Source organism: Suncus etruscus, chromosome 9, assembly GCF_024139225.1.
Source record: "Suncus etruscus isolate mSunEtr1 chromosome 9, mSunEtr1.pri.cur, whole genome shotgun sequence".
NCBI classification, from domain to species: domain Eukaryota; kingdom Metazoa; phylum Chordata; class Mammalia; order Eulipotyphla; family Soricidae; genus Suncus; species Suncus etruscus.
Window position 1 is genome coordinate 15,791,324 of NC_064856.1, and position 16,162 is coordinate 15,807,485.

Here is a 16,162-nt window from a genome sequence, read left to right on the forward strand (position 1 = left end):
AGAGATAGCATGGAGGTAAGGCGTTTGCCTTTCATGCAGAAGGTCATCGGTTTGAATCCCGGCATCCCATATGGTCCCCCGTGCCTGCCAGGAGCAATTTCTGAGCCTGGAGCCAGGAATAACCCCTGAGCACTGCTGGGTGTGACACAAAAACCACCAAAAAAAAAAAAAAAAAAAAGTAAAAGAAAATTATAAAACAGGAAGAAACTTCTGAACATAAAAGATGATCTTATATTGATCATGTTACAGGTATGTCCTACATTATATTGCATGTTGGCAGGTATTGTTTTGTCTTGTATTTGGGAGCCACATTCAGCAGTGCTCAGGGCCCATGGCTTCCTTTGTGCTCAGTACACACACCCTCCAGTGCTGGGGAAACCATATAGATCAAAGGCTCCCACATTCAATTCATACACTCAACCAGTTAAAGAGAGCCCTGGTTTTGATCTTGGTAACAAATGATCCCTCTGACACTCCTAAAGTGACCTCCTCCAAGTAATGTGCTGAATACCACCCCCAACTCCTTTGTCTGGCCCCCAAACCAAAAAGAATTTGAAGGTGAATGTTTGGGTCACACTTGGTAGTGCTCAAAGCTACTCCTGACTATGTATGATGAAATCACTCATGGCAGAACTGTCAGAATCTTGTGCTATTTCTCTGGCCACAAAAGTTATTTTTTAGGCCAGAGAGATAGCATGGAGGTAAGGTGTTTGCCTTGTATGCAGGACAGTGGTTCGAATCCCGGCATCCCATATGGTCCCCCAAGCCTGCCAGGAACAATTTCTGAGCCTAGAGCCAGGAGTAACGCCTGAGTGCTGCTGGGTGTGACCCAAAAAAAAAAAAAAAGAATTTTTTTTTTTTGTTTTGTTTTTGGGTCACACCCGGCAGTGCTCAGGGGTTATTCCTGGCTCCAGGCTCAGAAATTGCTCCTGGCAGGCACGGGGGACCATATGGGACGCCGGGATTCGAGCCGATGACCTCCTGCATGAAAAGCAAACGCCTTACCTCCATGTTATCTCTTCGGCCCCAAAAAAGATAATTTTTTTTTTTTTTTTTTTTTTTTTTTGTTTTTGGGCCACACCCGGTAACGCTCAGGGGTTACTCCTGGCTATGCGCTCAGAAGTTGCTCCTGGCTTGGGGGACCATATGGGACGCCGGGGGATCGAACCGCGGTCCGTCTCCTAGGCTAGCGCAGGTAAGGCAGGCACCTTACCTCCAGCGCCACCGCCCGGCCCCCGATAATTTTTTTTTTAAAAAAAAATAAATTCTTGGGGCCGGGCCGTGGCGCTAGAGGTAAGGTGCCTGCCTTGCCAGCACTAGCCTTGGGACGGACCGTGGTTCGATCCCCCGGTGTCCCATATGGTCCCCCAAGCCAGGAGCAACTTCTGAGCGCATAGCCAGGAGTAACCCCTGAGCGTTACCGGGTGTGGCCCAAAAACCAAAAAAAAAAAATTCTTTAGAGGCCTGAGGTAGAGCATCTATTTGCATTGCATACTGCCAACCTGGATTTGATCCCCAGCATCCCTATATGGTCTCTTGAGCCTCTCAAGAACAATTTTTTTTTTGTGGGGGGCACACCCAGTGACACTCAGGGGTAACTCCTGGATATGTGCGCAGAATCACCCCTCGTTTGGGGGACCATATGGGACACCAGGGCAGATGCTTTATTGTGTGCCACTGCTCAGGCCCCTGCCAGGAACAATTTCTGAGTGCAGAGCCAGGAGTAACCCCTGAGTGCTGCCAGGAGTGGCCCCAAAACCTAACATTAATAATAATAATTTAAAAAAAACTAGGGGCTGGCGAAGTGGCGCTAGAAGTAAGGTGTCTGCCTTGCCAGCGCTAGCCAAGGAAGGACCACGATTCGATTCCCCCCCCCCCCCATCCCATATGGTCCCCCAAGCCAGGGGCAATTTCTGAGTGCTTAGCCAGGATTAACCTCTGAGCATCAAATGGGTGTGGCCCGAAAAACCAAAAAAAAAAAACAAAAACAAAAACCTAATAAATAAATAAATTCTTCAAGTGAATCACTGTGAGATACTTAAAATGTTCACGATTGAATTTCTATCATATAGTGTACAACACCCTTTACCAGTACACATTTCCCACCACCAATGTGCCCAGTTTTTTCCCCACTCTCCTGCCTGTGGCAGACTTATCAAAAATGACTTGGGGGGGGGGGGTTGGGCCACACCTGATAACTCTCAGAGGGCTCAGAGGTTACTCCTCGCTATGCACTCAGAAATTGCTCCTGGGATGCCGGGGGATCAACCACAGTATGTCCTAGGTCAGCTGCATGCAAGGCATCTTACCACTACACCATTGCTTTGGCCCCAAAAAAGAATTATTTTTTTTTGGGGGGGGGTCACACCCAGCATTGCTCAAGGGTTACTCCTAGCTCTATGCTCAGAAATCACTCCTGGCAGGCTCGGGACCATATGGGATGCTGGGATTCGAACCACCAACCTTCTGATTGCAAGGCAAATGCCTTACCTCCATGCTATCTCTTCGGCCCCACCAAAAGTGAATTTTTTTTTTTTTTTTTTTGGATTTTGGGCCACACCCGGTGGTGCTCAGGGGTTCCTCCTGGCTATCTGCTCAGAAGTAGCTCCTCGCAGGCACGGGGGACCATATGGGACTCCGGGATTTAAATCAACCACCTTAGGTCCTAGGTCGGCTGCTTTCAAGGCAAACACCTCTGTGCTATCTCTCCAGCCCCCAAAAGTGAATTTTTAAGGCATCTTTTCAAAGAAATTTTTACTTTAATATTTATTCTTTGGTCATTGTAGTGATCAAGTACTATAATCATATATTTCTTACATATATACAATTATTATATAATTATATTACTTTGTTTTATTTTGGGACCACACCTGGGAATGCTTAGGGTTACTCCTTACTCTGCACTCAGGCTGTACTCCAGGATCATTCCTGGCAGTGATCCTGGGACCATATGGGATGCTGGGAATTGAAACCAGGTCAGCCACATGCAAAGCAAGCACATACACACTGATCTTCTGGAAGATTCATGTCAAGACAGAAAATTTAGGGTCAGAAATTATTTGCTTGTATTTTTGCATCAGTGTGCTATCTTTCATCTTAGGTTTATCATTTGGCAAGTGTACGCTTACGTGATTTATGCTTAAAATTGGATACTTCACATGAATTACGAAGGAAAATATGGACATGTTTTGAATTTACTTTAGTTCACTGCCCTGATCTAATGAAAGACAGACATTTGGACCAGCTCCTCCTTTGTGCCTTTTACATCATGGCAAAGGTAAAAAAAAAAAAAAAAAAAAACAACCTTTATTGCATAATTCGTAATTTTTTAATTTGTAAAATAGCTATTTTGTTCTTCAAATTTTGTTGTGGTTTTATATTTTGTGGGGTATACATGTAATTACTCTCTACTCAATGCTCAGAAATCACTCAGGTGTTTAAGGGACTATATGTAGTGGTGGGAATCAAATTCAAACCCCGGTCAGCTGCATACATGGCAAGTGCCCTACCACTATATTATTTCTCTGACTCCTGGTTTGGGGGCTTACCCCAAGGCCTTCTACATACAAAACATGTATACTAACCCTTTGAGCTATCTCCCTGGCTTGTTCTTTAAAATTTTGATATATATAAGACCATCCCATGGGGCCAGAGCACAGCAGTAGGGCATTTGCCTTGCAGGTGGCTGATCCAAGTTTGATCCTCAGGTCCCAAATGGTCCCCTGAGGGCCAGAGCGGTGGCGCAAGAGGTAAGGGGTCTGCCTTGCAAGCGCTAGCCTAGGACAGACAGCGGTTCGATCCCCCGGCATCCCATATGGTTCCCCCAAGTCAGGAGCAATTTCTGAGTGCATAGCCAGGAGTAACCCCTGAGTGTCAACTTGTGTGGCACAAAAACATACAAACAAGCAAACAAACAAAAAAAGTCCCTGGGCCCGGAGAGATAGCACAGTGGTGTTTGTCTTGCAAGCAGCCGATCCAGGACCAAAGGTGGTTGGTTCGAATCCCGGTGTCCCATATGGTCCCCCGTGCCTACCAGGAGCTATTTCTGAGCAGATAGCCAGGAGTAGCCCCTGAGCGCCGCCGGGTGTGGCCCAAAAACCAAAAACCAAAACAAAACAAAAAAAAAAGCCCCCTGAGCCAAGAGTGATTTCTGAGCACAGAGCCAGGCGTAACCCCTCAGCGTCACCATGGCCCAAAAACAAACAAAAAAAAAAAACATCCTTAACCAGTTTTTACCATACAAACTATTCTAGGAGAGGTACGTAATTAAAAACTTAACCTTGGTTTATTTGGTCTTGGAGCTATACCTTGCAGATCTCGGGAAGTACTCCCAGCTTATTACGCACCAGACAATACAGTTCCAGGGATCAAACTTGCAAAACATGGGTGATAGTCCTTTCAGCCAGAATTCTTTAGCCTTTTTATACCCTCAGACCAGTACCTGTCCTGCACACTGGTCCACAAACCAGAAGTTGTAACCATGGTAGACTAGTGTTATTCCACCTTTGACACCTGTACAGTGGCATCGATCTTTGAACAGAAGGTTGAAGACCACACTCTAAACTGTCTTACTGGGTCAGGACCTAACTTTTTTTTGCTTGGAACTTGGGTTTGGAAAGTTTGGTTTCTGGGACATGCCCAGTGCTGGAAATTGATTGTCATTCTCCTGCATGTAAAGCATGTTAAGCTGTCTCCCCCTCCCATAACTTTTAGTTTGTTGAATCAAAGGGTGTGTTTTCAAACTCCCTGTGATTACCTCTTACAGTAAGGTGAGGGACTTGTGAGATAATACATATATTAAATGCTTTCTTTGTACATGGTTAGCCCCAGTTCCATCCCTGGCACCACATGTGATCACCCAGCACTTCCAGGAGTGACTCAAGAACATAAAAATAAACTCTTAGGGCAAGAAAGGTAAAATCAGTAGGTTGAGTATATTCTTTGCATGTGGGATGCTCAGATTTAATCCCTGGTTCCTTATGGTTCCTTAGTACTGCCAGAAGTAATACCAATACAGAATTGAAAGTAGACCCAGGGCCAGAGAGATAGCACAGTGGTAGGGCATTTGCCTTATATGCAGCCAATCCAGGACATGGCAGTTCGAATCCCGGCATCCCATATGGTCCCCTGTGCCTGCCAGGAGCAATTTCTGAGTGCAGAGCCAGGAGCGACCAAAAAAGGAAGGGAGAGAGGGAGGGAACTAGGGAGGGAGGGAGGGAGGAAACCCAAGTACTACCAGGCTTAACCCCAAAACCAAAATAAAATGTTAAATGTCTCATCCTAGGGGCCAGAGCGGTAGCACAAGCGGTAGGGCATTTGCCTTGCAAGCACTAACCTAAGACAGGATGGACCGAAGATCGATTCCCCCAGCTTCCCATATGGTTCCCCAAGCCAGGAACGTTTTCTGAGCACATAGCTAGGAGTAACCCCTGAGCGTCACTGGGTGTGGCCCAAAAACCAAAAAAGAAAAGGAAAGGAAAAGAAAAATGTCTCATCCTATAGTTGCTCAGCTTTATTGTGAATTATTGAAAGACATTTTCTGTCCTCTGATGTATGCCTAATTTCTTTTAAAATAAGTACTGGAAAACTAACATAACGAGACAGTGGGGAATTCATCAAATCTTTAATTTCCTAAAAGTATTTATTTTCCTAAAGTAGTATAGCACCAAAAAAAACAAACAGAAAATAATAAAGTAGTATAGTGGTGTCAGTGCTGTTTGATTAATGAAACTACAAGCTGTGTCCCCACAGGCTGTAACTCCTGAACTTAAGAAGGTTGTAGAACTTGTAAATGGCAGTGAGTTTAGTCTTGAACTGGCCAAGGGTCTATAGTTTTCTACAAGACTGATCTTAAAGCCAATCATAATTTAAATTTCTGTTCAGAACAATTTTTCTATTAAGAGCAAATGAGGTGTAATTTTTATTTTCTTTAGGTAACAAAAGAAGAAAGAACTTTTCAGGAAATAATGAAAAGTTATAGGAATCAACCTCAAGCTAATAGTCACGTGAGTTATATATATTTTTTTTCCTTCTAGCCAAAATTAGACTTGTACACTACTCTGCTGAAAAATCATGTGTAAGAGTACTTGGTTTTGGGGTGGTTTTTTGTTTGTTAGTTTGCTATAGTTTTGATTTTTTTGGCCCACACCAGCAGAGTTTAGACTCCTTGGGTCCCAGGAATCACGCCTGAGGCTCTTGCATCCAGTGCATGTGTTCTAGACCCAGAGCTGTCTCCTGGGTCCATGGCAAATGTCTCTTATACTAATAGACTTTAGGTCAGGGGTCTCAAACTCAATTTACCTGGGGGCCGTAGGAAGCAAAGTCGGGGTGATCTTTGAGTGCAAAGTCAGTAGTAAGCCTTGAACATTGGGGGGTGTGACCCAAACAACTAAAACAAAACGAAACAAAAAAAGATTCCTCTAGGACAGGGCCACAAAATGTTGTACGGAGGGCCGCAAATGGCCCACCCGAGTTTGAGACCCCTGCTTTAGGTATTTCTGGGTTTTGGTGGATTGTTTTTGCTTGGTTCTGATTTTGATTTTTGAGCCACATACGTGGCTCTGCTTTGGTTGGAATCTATCCCAGCAGTCTTGAAGGGGTTATTAGGAGAGAATTTTTGCCCCTACCCCCAGTCCCCTCAGAGACACAGATTGAATTTAAGGCTTCAGTTCTTCGGGTCAGTATCTCCCCAGCCCAAATAGTGTTCAGTGGATACAGTTATTGCAAACAATTTCATTAAATGACCAATTCAGTAGAAACCAGGAATCTAAATTTGGGGGGGGGGGTCACACCCAGCAGCACTCTGAAGTCGCTCCTGTCAAACTCAGGAGACCATATGAGATGCCAGGATTTGAAACGGGGTCCAACCTGTGTTGGCACATGCAAGGCAAATGCGTTACAGCTGTGCTATCACACTGGCCCAGAAATCTAAGTATTTCTGACTCACATTTTTTACTTATATTTTCACATTTGTTCATTTCTTAAATGGAAGGTAGTTTCTTACTAAAAGATGTCATTTATAGGGGCTGGAGAGATAGCATGGAGGTAAGGCGTTTGCCTTTCATGCAAGAGGTCATCGGTTCGAATCCCAGCGTCCCATATGGTCCCCCGTGCCTGCCAGGAGCAATTTCTGAGCATGGAGCCAGGAGTAACCCCTGAGCACTGCCGGGTGTGACCCAAAAACCACACACACAAAAAAAAAAGATGTCATTTATATTGGGCAAAACCAGAAGCAACCCTGAGTATTGCCAGTATTGGCTAAAAGTTAATATGAATAAGTAAAATAATTACATTATTTATCAATAGTATTTTGCTTTTGTTTTTGGGCCATACCCAGTGGCACTTGGGTTACTCCTGGCTCTGTGTACAGTAGTTGCTCCTGACAGGCTCGGGAGATCATATGGGATGCAGGAGATAGAACCCAGGTCCGTCCCAGGTCATCTACCAATAAGGCAAACATCCTACTGCTGTGCTATCACTCTGGCCCCAATAATATTATTATTTTTAACTATATAATGACAGATTTTGGGAGCCATACTCTTTTTACTGGTTAAGGATTGAGGAGATTGGGGCCAGAGAGATAGCATGGAGGTAAGGCATTTGCCTTTCATGCAGAAGGTCATTGGTTCGAATCTCGGCATCCCATATGGTCCCCTGAGCCTGCCAGGAGTGATTTCTGAGCATGCAGCCAGGAGTGGCCCCTGAGAGCTGCCAGGTGTGACCCAAAAAAAAAAATAAGGACTGAAGCAATGTTTCAATGGAATAAGCACATATTTCATATGCATGAGGCCCAAGTTTGATCTTAACACTGAATGTTCCCTTGAGTATTGCCAAATGTGGCCAAAAATAAAGTAAAATCCAGGAGCTGAAGAGATAGCACAGTGGATAGGGCAATTGCCTTTCAGCTGACCAATCACCAGCATCCTATATGGTCCCCTGAGCTTGCCAGGTATGATTTCTGAGTGCAGATCCAGGAGAAACCCCTGAGTGCTTCAGACTGGTACAAAAACTTAAAAAAAGGGTAGGGGGTCAGGATAGTGCAGTGGTAGGGCAATTGCCTTGCATGCAGGATGGACCTGGTTTGATCTGTGGTGTCCTATATGGACCCCCAAGCCAGGAGTGATTTCTGAGTGCATAGCCAGGAGTAACCCCTGAGTGTCACCTGGTGTAGCCCAAAAACCGAAAAAAAAGGCAAAAGAATTTCTATGCCCTTCAGAAGAGTCCTACAGAAACTAGGTGGGTCTCTTTTTTTTTTTTTTTTTTTTTTTTGGTTTTTGGTTTTTGGTCCACACCCAGCAGTGCTCAGGGGTGACTCCTGGCTGTCTGCTCAGAAATAGCTCCTGGCAGGCACGGGGGACCATATGGGACACCGGGATTCGAACCAACCACCTTAGGACCTGGATCGGCTGCTTGCAAGGCAAACACCGCTGTGCTATCTCTCCGGGCCCAGGGTCTCTTTTTTTTTCAATCCCTAAAGATTATGCCTAGATCACTTAGATTATTCCTAAAGATTTAACTAAAATTAGTTTGATATGGACAAAAATTGAAAGAAGTGGGGCCGGAGAGATAGCCTGGAGGTAAGGCATTTGCCTTTCATGCAGAAGGATGGTGGTTCGAATCCAGGCATCCCAAATGGTCCCCTGCGCCTGCCAGGAGCAATTTCTGAGCGTTGAGCCAGGAATAACGCCTGAGCACTGCCAGGTGTAACCCAAAAAACAAAAAGAAAAAAAAAAAAAGAATGTATGGGAATGGGGCCTGAGTGGTGGCGTAAGCGATCTGCCTTGCACGTGCTAGCCTAGGATTGACCCCGGTTTAATCCCCCGGCATCCCATATGGTACCTCAAGCCAGAAGCGGTTTCTGAGCGCATAGCCAGGAGTAACCCCTGGGTGTGGTCTAAAAACCAAGGGAAAAAAAAAAAGAATGGATGGAAGGGGCCAGAGAGATAGCACAGCAGTGGAGTGGTGGAGTGTTTGCCTTGCACGTGTCCAACCCAGGAAAGCCTAGGTTTGATTCTCAGCATCCCATATGGTCCCCCAAGCCTGCCAGGGCCGATTTCTGAGCACAGAGCCAGGAGTAACCCCTGGGCATTGCCTGATGTAGCCTAAAATCAAACAAAGAAACAAAAAAAAAAAAACAAAACAAAACAAAACAAAAAATAATGGATGGGAATAGGAAGTCAAGCCTCAGAATCTGCTCGTCATGTTGGTTGCTGCTTTTATGCTTCTTTTTTGGGGGGTGGGAGGCACACCAGAGATCATTCTTTTCTTTTTGTTTGTTTTTTTTTAGGCCACTCTTGGCTCTGCACTCAGAAATCACTCCTGGCAGGCTCAGGGGACTATATGGGATCGAACCCAGATTGGCGAAAAGTCCTACCTACTGTGCTATCACTCCAACCTCATTACGGATCATTCTTGGTGGGCTCAGGAGGTCACATAAGGTGCCAAGGGTCAAACCTTGGATGATTCTAAGCCTTCAAGTGCTGTATTCTTCTATTTTATAAATTACAATAGTACTATTGTTTTATAAAGATGGAAAGGTCTCAGGGCCGGAGAGATAGCACAGCGGTAGGGCGTTTGCCTTGCATGAAGTTGATCCAGGACGGACATGGATTCAATTCCCAGCATCCCATATGGTCCCCCAAGCCTGCTAGGAGCGATTTCTTAGAATAGCCAGGAGTAACCCACTGGGCGTGGCCCAAAAACAAACAAAAAAAGATGGAACTGTCTAGTTTATAATTGCCCCTGGGAAGGTATACACTGCTATCTCACTGTCAGGCTGCTAGCATCTTGCCATGATGTAGGACCTATAATTAATTGTTTGCTTTTCTGTTAGTTTTGCCTTTCTGTGTCTCAGCAGTTCCTTGTTCCCTCCTCTAACCTATAGGTATATAGAAGTGTCCTGTTGAAAAGAGAAGCTGTAGCATACAATACAAACATAAATAATGATTTCGAAGTAACTAGCTGTGGTAAGTTGCCCAATTTATTGCTGTATATTAATAACCTTTGATTACAAAAAATTAGTGAATTGGAGGTTCAAGTTAGTTGTGGAGATAGCTGATTTGAATTTTCCTTGTACATAATATGGATGGACTTATATGCCTTCTCTAAAAACAAAAAAACAAATTTAAAATATAGTTTAAATAGGGACCGGGGTGATAGATAGCAAGTAGGGTGCTTTCTGTAAGTGCAAAGCCAGGAGTAACACCTGACATGACTCAAATATCAAACAGATGAATAAATAAATATTGTTTAAAAAATCTAATTCAGGGGCTGGAGAGATAGGACAGCGGTAAGGTGTTTGCCTTAGACGCAGAATGACGGTGGTTCAAATCCTGGCATCCCAGATGGTTCCCCTCCTGCCAGGAGCAATTTCTGAGCATAGAGCCAGGAGTAACCCCTGAGCGCTGCCAGGTGTGACCCAAAAACCAAAAAAAAAAAAAAATCTAATTCAAATCACCAATTTGCATAGTAAAGTACATCTATTACAATACTGAATTCTTTCAACAGACTTGGAAGATGCTACAAAAATTGCTGACTGTTCCAGTGGACCAGTAAAAGAGGAGAGAGGCGATCTTATCAGATTTTACAATACAATATATGTAGGAAGAGTGAAGTCGTTTGCATTAAGATATGACATGTCAAACCAAGAACACCTGGTACGTTTTATGTTTTGCTACTTTACAATTACCTAAAGTTATAGTTTGATTTCTATAAAATTTTTCTGCTCAGTCCCAAACCTCAATACTGTTTTATAATGGAGAAAAATATACTAATTATTTTTGAGAAAGTAATTAAGAACATAACACAACAGAATCAGGAAATCTTATCTGTACTATAATTATGTTGCTAATATATGTTGCAAGAGCTAAATGGGAACATGAGAAAATGAAAACAATTCTATATATAAGAGATGTCGGGCCTGGAGAGATAGCACAGCGGTGTTTGCCTTGCCAGCAGCCAATCCAGGACGAAAGGTGGTTGGTTCGAACCCCGGTGTCCCATATGGTCCCCCGTGCCTGCCAGGAGCTATTTCTGAGCAGCCAGCCAGGAGTAACCCTTGAGCGTTGCCAGGTGTGGCCCAAAAATCAAAAAAAAAAAAAAAAGAGATGAGTGGTTTGAGCCAGAGAGATAGATAGCACAGCGGTAGGGCACTTGCCTTGCACGCATCTGATCCAGGATGGACGGTGGTTCGAATCCAGGAATTCCATATGTTCCCCTATGACTGTCAGGAGTGAATTCTGAGCAAAGAGCCAAGAGTAACCCCTGAGTGCTGCCAGGTGTGACCCCCCTAAAAAAAAAAAGAGAGAGACAGATAAGTGTTCTTTAAGATGAAGCAAATAAAGTAATGAATAGAACTGGATTTCGTTTTGTTTTTGTCTTTTGGGGCATCACCTGGTGGTGTTCAGGAATCATTCCTGACAGGCTCGGGAGTCATGAGATGCCAGGGGTTGAACTTGAGTCCTCTATGTGCAAGGCAAGTTCCCTACTGCTGTGCTATCACTCCGACCCCTAGAATTGGATTATTAATAGAGGTCATACTGAGACTCTTATGGGGTACCACACTCAGTAATACTTGGGGGGTATTGGGACTAGGAAGATCATTAATTGGTAGATCCTGTTCCTAGCATGTGTAGGTCTTGAGTTTAGTCGCTGGCACTTCATGACCCCTGAGCATGGCATTCTTTTTTTTGGTTTTTGGTTTTTGGGCCACACCCAGCGGTGCTCAGGGGTTACTCCTGGCTGTCTGCTCAGAAATAGCTCCTGGCAGGCACGGGGAACCATATGGGACACCGGGATTCGAACCAACCACCTTTGGTCCTGGATCGGCTGCTTGCAAGGCAAATGCCGCTGTGCTATCTCTCCGGGCCCTGGATGGCCTTTTTTTCTAAAGTTGCTGTACAGGAACCAGAGCTATCTCAGTGAAATGAACACATACCTTTGTACGCTGTTGACCTGGGTTCAATCCCCTCACACAATTCCCAGGAGATAACCTAAAGCACAAATTTGGAATAGACCTAACTCTGCTGGGTTTGACCAAAAAGAAAAGGGGAGGGGGGAGCCACCATTCAGAGTTATTAAAAAAAAAATAGTAAGGAACAGACAGATGGTTGGTTCAGTAGACTGGAGAGCATGCATTTTATACAGGAAGCCCACATTCCATCCCTACCATGGCATGGTTCTCCATGTAACCCCTAACAACTTGCCTGGAGTAGAACCAGAGCACTGCCAAGTATGGCGCAAGATCAAAAAATATATGTATACTAATTCTACGGTTTTGTCTTTCAGATGGAAGCTCCACCACTGTCTCCTTTTCCATATATAAAGCAACAGCCAGGCTCACCACGACGCATTTCCCAGCAACATTCCATCTATGTTTCTCCACACAAGAATGGTTCTGGAATTACACCAAGGAGTGCTCTGCTCTACAGATTCGATGGGAGTCCTTCTAAGGTGTGGTAACACACAAACTTTACTGGAAAACAATATATGTCTGTCTGTTAAAAATTAGATTTCAAAGATCAGAGAGATAATACAGGGGTCAAAGTACTTGTCTTGCACGTAGCTGACCCTGGCTTGAATTCCTGGCACAACTTATGATTCCCTGAGTACACAGGTCTGGCCCAAAAACAAAAAGAAAGGTTGAATTTCAGGACATGGAAAAATAAAACTGAAATAGGCTGAAGTTCATGGTTGGCATGCTAAGAGCCCAAGTTAATTCCCAACTCTGCATGATGTGGCTCCCAAAAGTAAACCTGAAAAAATTGGGGTTTTGTTTTGTTTTTTTTTTACACTTAAAGCCATACTATTAATAGTTTATAATCAGTGGACAGCAAAAGACAATCCAAAATAACAGGAATATAAAATTAGAAGGCAGATTGATATTCTTCATCCTCATCCTTCCCATCAGCACTATCTGCTTCAACCTCTTTGTACTCCTGCTCAAGGGCAGCCATATCCTCACAAGCCTCAGAAAACTCTCCCTCCTCCATACCTTCACCCACATACCAGTAAGGATTAAGGTCCTTTTGCCTTGTACATAGCAATCCTGGTTCTATTCCCAGTACCATATATGCTGTCTATTGTCTCCTGAGCACAGTTCCAGGATCCCTGGTCACAAATGGCCTTGGCTATAAAACGAAAAGAACAATTTATATTCCTAATAAGTGAATACATGCTTTTGCTGCTTCTGGTCTAAATTCCAGTTTGAGAAATGTTTTTCTCTTTTTTGTTTTTGTTTTTGTTTCTGTCTTTTGATTTTTTGGGGGGAGGGAGGAGAGCACACTTCACTCTACACCAAGCTGTGCTCAGGACTTAACTCCTGGCTCTGCACTTAGGGTTCGGGGGACCAAATGTGGTGTCAGGGATCCATCCCAGGTCGGCTGCATGCAAGGCACATACCTTGCCCACTACCCCTCCAGTCCCAGTAAATTCAAGTTTTCAAACACCTGAAAAAATTAGTTCAAACCAGCTTTGTTAACTTGGCCTAGATTAAAAGTGAATCTTTACTACTGTGTTTAGCTACAGAGGACAGGAAAGAAAGCATATTAATTCTTTGCTGCCCATGCCCTTTGTCTAACACTGTCCTCTATTTTTGCAGAGTTTAAAAGATATCAACAACATGATAAGGCAAGGTGATCAGAAAAGCAAGAAGCGAGTAATAGCCATTGATGGTGATGCTGAATCTCCTGCTAAACGCCTCTGTCAAGAAAATGATGATGTTTTACTTAAACGACTACAGGATGTTGTCAGTGAACGAGCAAATCACTAGTACTTGGCCTGGTTTGATGTAAAGCACTTTCAGGTTGTTTGCAGAAAGTTGGAGCTTTATCCTTCAAAATTTTTAGCCTTGAGCAATAGCACAGCAGGTAGGGCATTTGCCTTGCACACAGCCAACCTAGGTTAAATCCTCAGCATTCCTTATGGTCTCTGAAGCACCAACAAGAGTATTTCTGAGTGCAGAGCCAGAGTCACCTCTGACTCTGTCCCCACATAAAACAAACAACAACCACAACAGTATCTTTATGTATAATGTATATGTGTGTGTGTGTGTGTGTATAGTGATGGGGGGGGCAGAGAAATAGCACAGTGGGTAGGGCATTTGCCTTGCATGCAGCCAATTGGGTTCAATCCCTGGCATCCCATATGATTCCTGAGTATGATCAGCAGTAACCCCTGAGCACCATCAAGTATGGCCCAAAAAATAAATATAATTCAACCCTGAAGATGGCTAATATCCCTGGATTAAAGGAAAAATTGCATTAAAGTTCCATGCTTTAGGTGGCAAGCCATGGTAGGCTACAACCAGAAACTTTTGTTTCATTTTTTTGTTTGTTTTTTATGGGACACACCCAACAGCGCTCAGGGGTTACTCTCAGCTCTATGTTCAGAAATTGCTCCTGGCAGGCTCAGGGAACCATATGGGGTGCCAGGATTCGAACCACCGTCTGTCCTGGATCAGCTGCTTGCAAGGCAACTGCCCTACCACTGAGCTACCTCTCTGGCCCCAGAAAGGTAGCTACACAGCAGCTTGTCCTGTCCTATCACCACAGTAACTTAACATCCACAAGTCATTGCCATTGTGAATTGTCTGGTCACTAGCTTCTTCAACTTTGGGTTGCAACCTGTATAGAATTGTGTGATTAAGTGTATAGGGATTGTGAAAGTTTTGGTGACATTTAAATGTTCCTGAATGCACAACAACTAAGAATTAATTCAAAATCAACCACATGCTATGAACCAAGATGTTTCTGACAGGATCACCCACATTGTATGTCTCTTGTGAAGAAGATTCATGAGTAGAAAAAGTGTACAGATCCCTTCTCTTTAACTGAAGCAAAATTGTCCCAAAGTCCATGTGCTACTTCCACTCCTTGCTTCCCAGCTTCGAGACCTCTTAGCCTGGGGTTGGAGCAATAGCATAGTGGAAGGGCATTTGCCTTACACGTGGCCAATTCCAGACAGACTCCAGTTTGATTCCCCGCATCCCATATGGTCCCCCAAGCCTGCCAGGAGTGACTTCTGAGCACAGAACCAAGAGTAACCCCTGAGCGCCAGTAGGTGTGGCCCCCCCAAAAAAAGACCTCTTAGCCTGGTATCACAATTCAGTAAAAGGATACTTGCTCCTTTGTAAACTATTTTTTTGCTTCCTGAGTGATTATCTTAATTATGCATGATTATATAATGTCATAGACTTAACAAAATAAGAGTTGCTTCTCAAGTCAATGGAATAAGTAGAATTTTAAGAAACTAAACTCGGGGCCGAAGAGATGGCATGGAGACAGGGCATTTGCCTTGCATGCAGAAGGACAGTGATTCGAATCCTGGCATCCCATATGGTCCCCTGAGCCTGCCAGGAACGATTTCTGAGTGTAGAACCAGGAGTAACCCCTGAGCGCTGCAAAACACCCCCCCTCCCAAAAAAAAAACCTACACTTTTTTTCCCTTTTTTTGGGAGGATGGGGAAGGAGGTTTGGGGTCATACCTAGTGGTGCTCAGGGATTGCCTGGCTCTGTGCTCAGGAATCACTCCTGGCAGGCTGGGGGGGACCATATAGGATGCCGGGGATCAAACCTGGGTTAGCTGCTTGCAAGGCAAATGCCCTACCCTCTGTACTGTTAATCCAGCCCTGAAACTAAGTTGTCTTTATCTAAGTAGAACATGTGGGGTACTTTGTTATCTCTTTCCCTTTGTGTTTTTATATCTGGTCCTTGTGCACTTGTGAGTATTGTCGTACTCACACACTTGTTGTTGCAGGGCTCACCAAGGGTTTGCACACTTTAGTTGTGAGGCTTACAAATACTTGTTTTGGTGCACCAAAAGATTTCCCACACTTGGTGGTGCCCGGGATCACAGTGCCAACAGACTCAACTCAGCATATAGTGCATGCCAGCGATCCAGCTAATAACTTCATGTTAGCAATGCAAGCACTTAACCAACCACTGAGCCGCATCACCTACCCCAGAAACTGTTTGAAAGTATAGAATCAGGGCCCGGAGAGATAGCACAGCAGCTTTTGCCTTGCAAGCAGCCGATCCAGGACCAAAGGTGGTTGGTTCGAATCCCAGTGTCCCATATGGTCCCCCGTGCCTGCCAGGAGCTATTTCTGAGTATACAGTCAGGAGTAACCCCTGAGCAACGCCGGGTGTGGCCCAAAAACCAAAAA

General features: G+C 44.3%; 1 protein-coding gene across 1 annotated transcript in view; it reads left to right on the plus strand.

Annotated features, from left to right (window-relative positions):
• The window catches only part of RBL1 (RB transcriptional corepressor like 1), a 69,186-nt gene extending 55,336 nt beyond the window's left edge, over nt 1-13,850 (plus strand). Inside the window, exons 17-22 of the mRNA XM_049779141.1 lie at nt 3,101-3,277; nt 5,934-6,005; nt 9,884-9,965; nt 10,507-10,655; nt 12,286-12,450; nt 13,598-13,850. Of these exons, the coding sequence (XP_049635098.1) occupies nt 3,101-3,277; nt 5,934-6,005; nt 9,884-9,965; nt 10,507-10,655; nt 12,286-12,450; nt 13,598-13,768 (816 nt within the window). The 3' untranslated portion in view covers nt 13,769-13,850. The remainder of the gene's footprint in view (nt 1-3,100; nt 3,278-5,933; nt 6,006-9,883; nt 9,966-10,506; nt 10,656-12,285; nt 12,451-13,597) is intronic.
• Nucleotides 13,851-16,162: the final 2,312 nt, after the last annotated feature.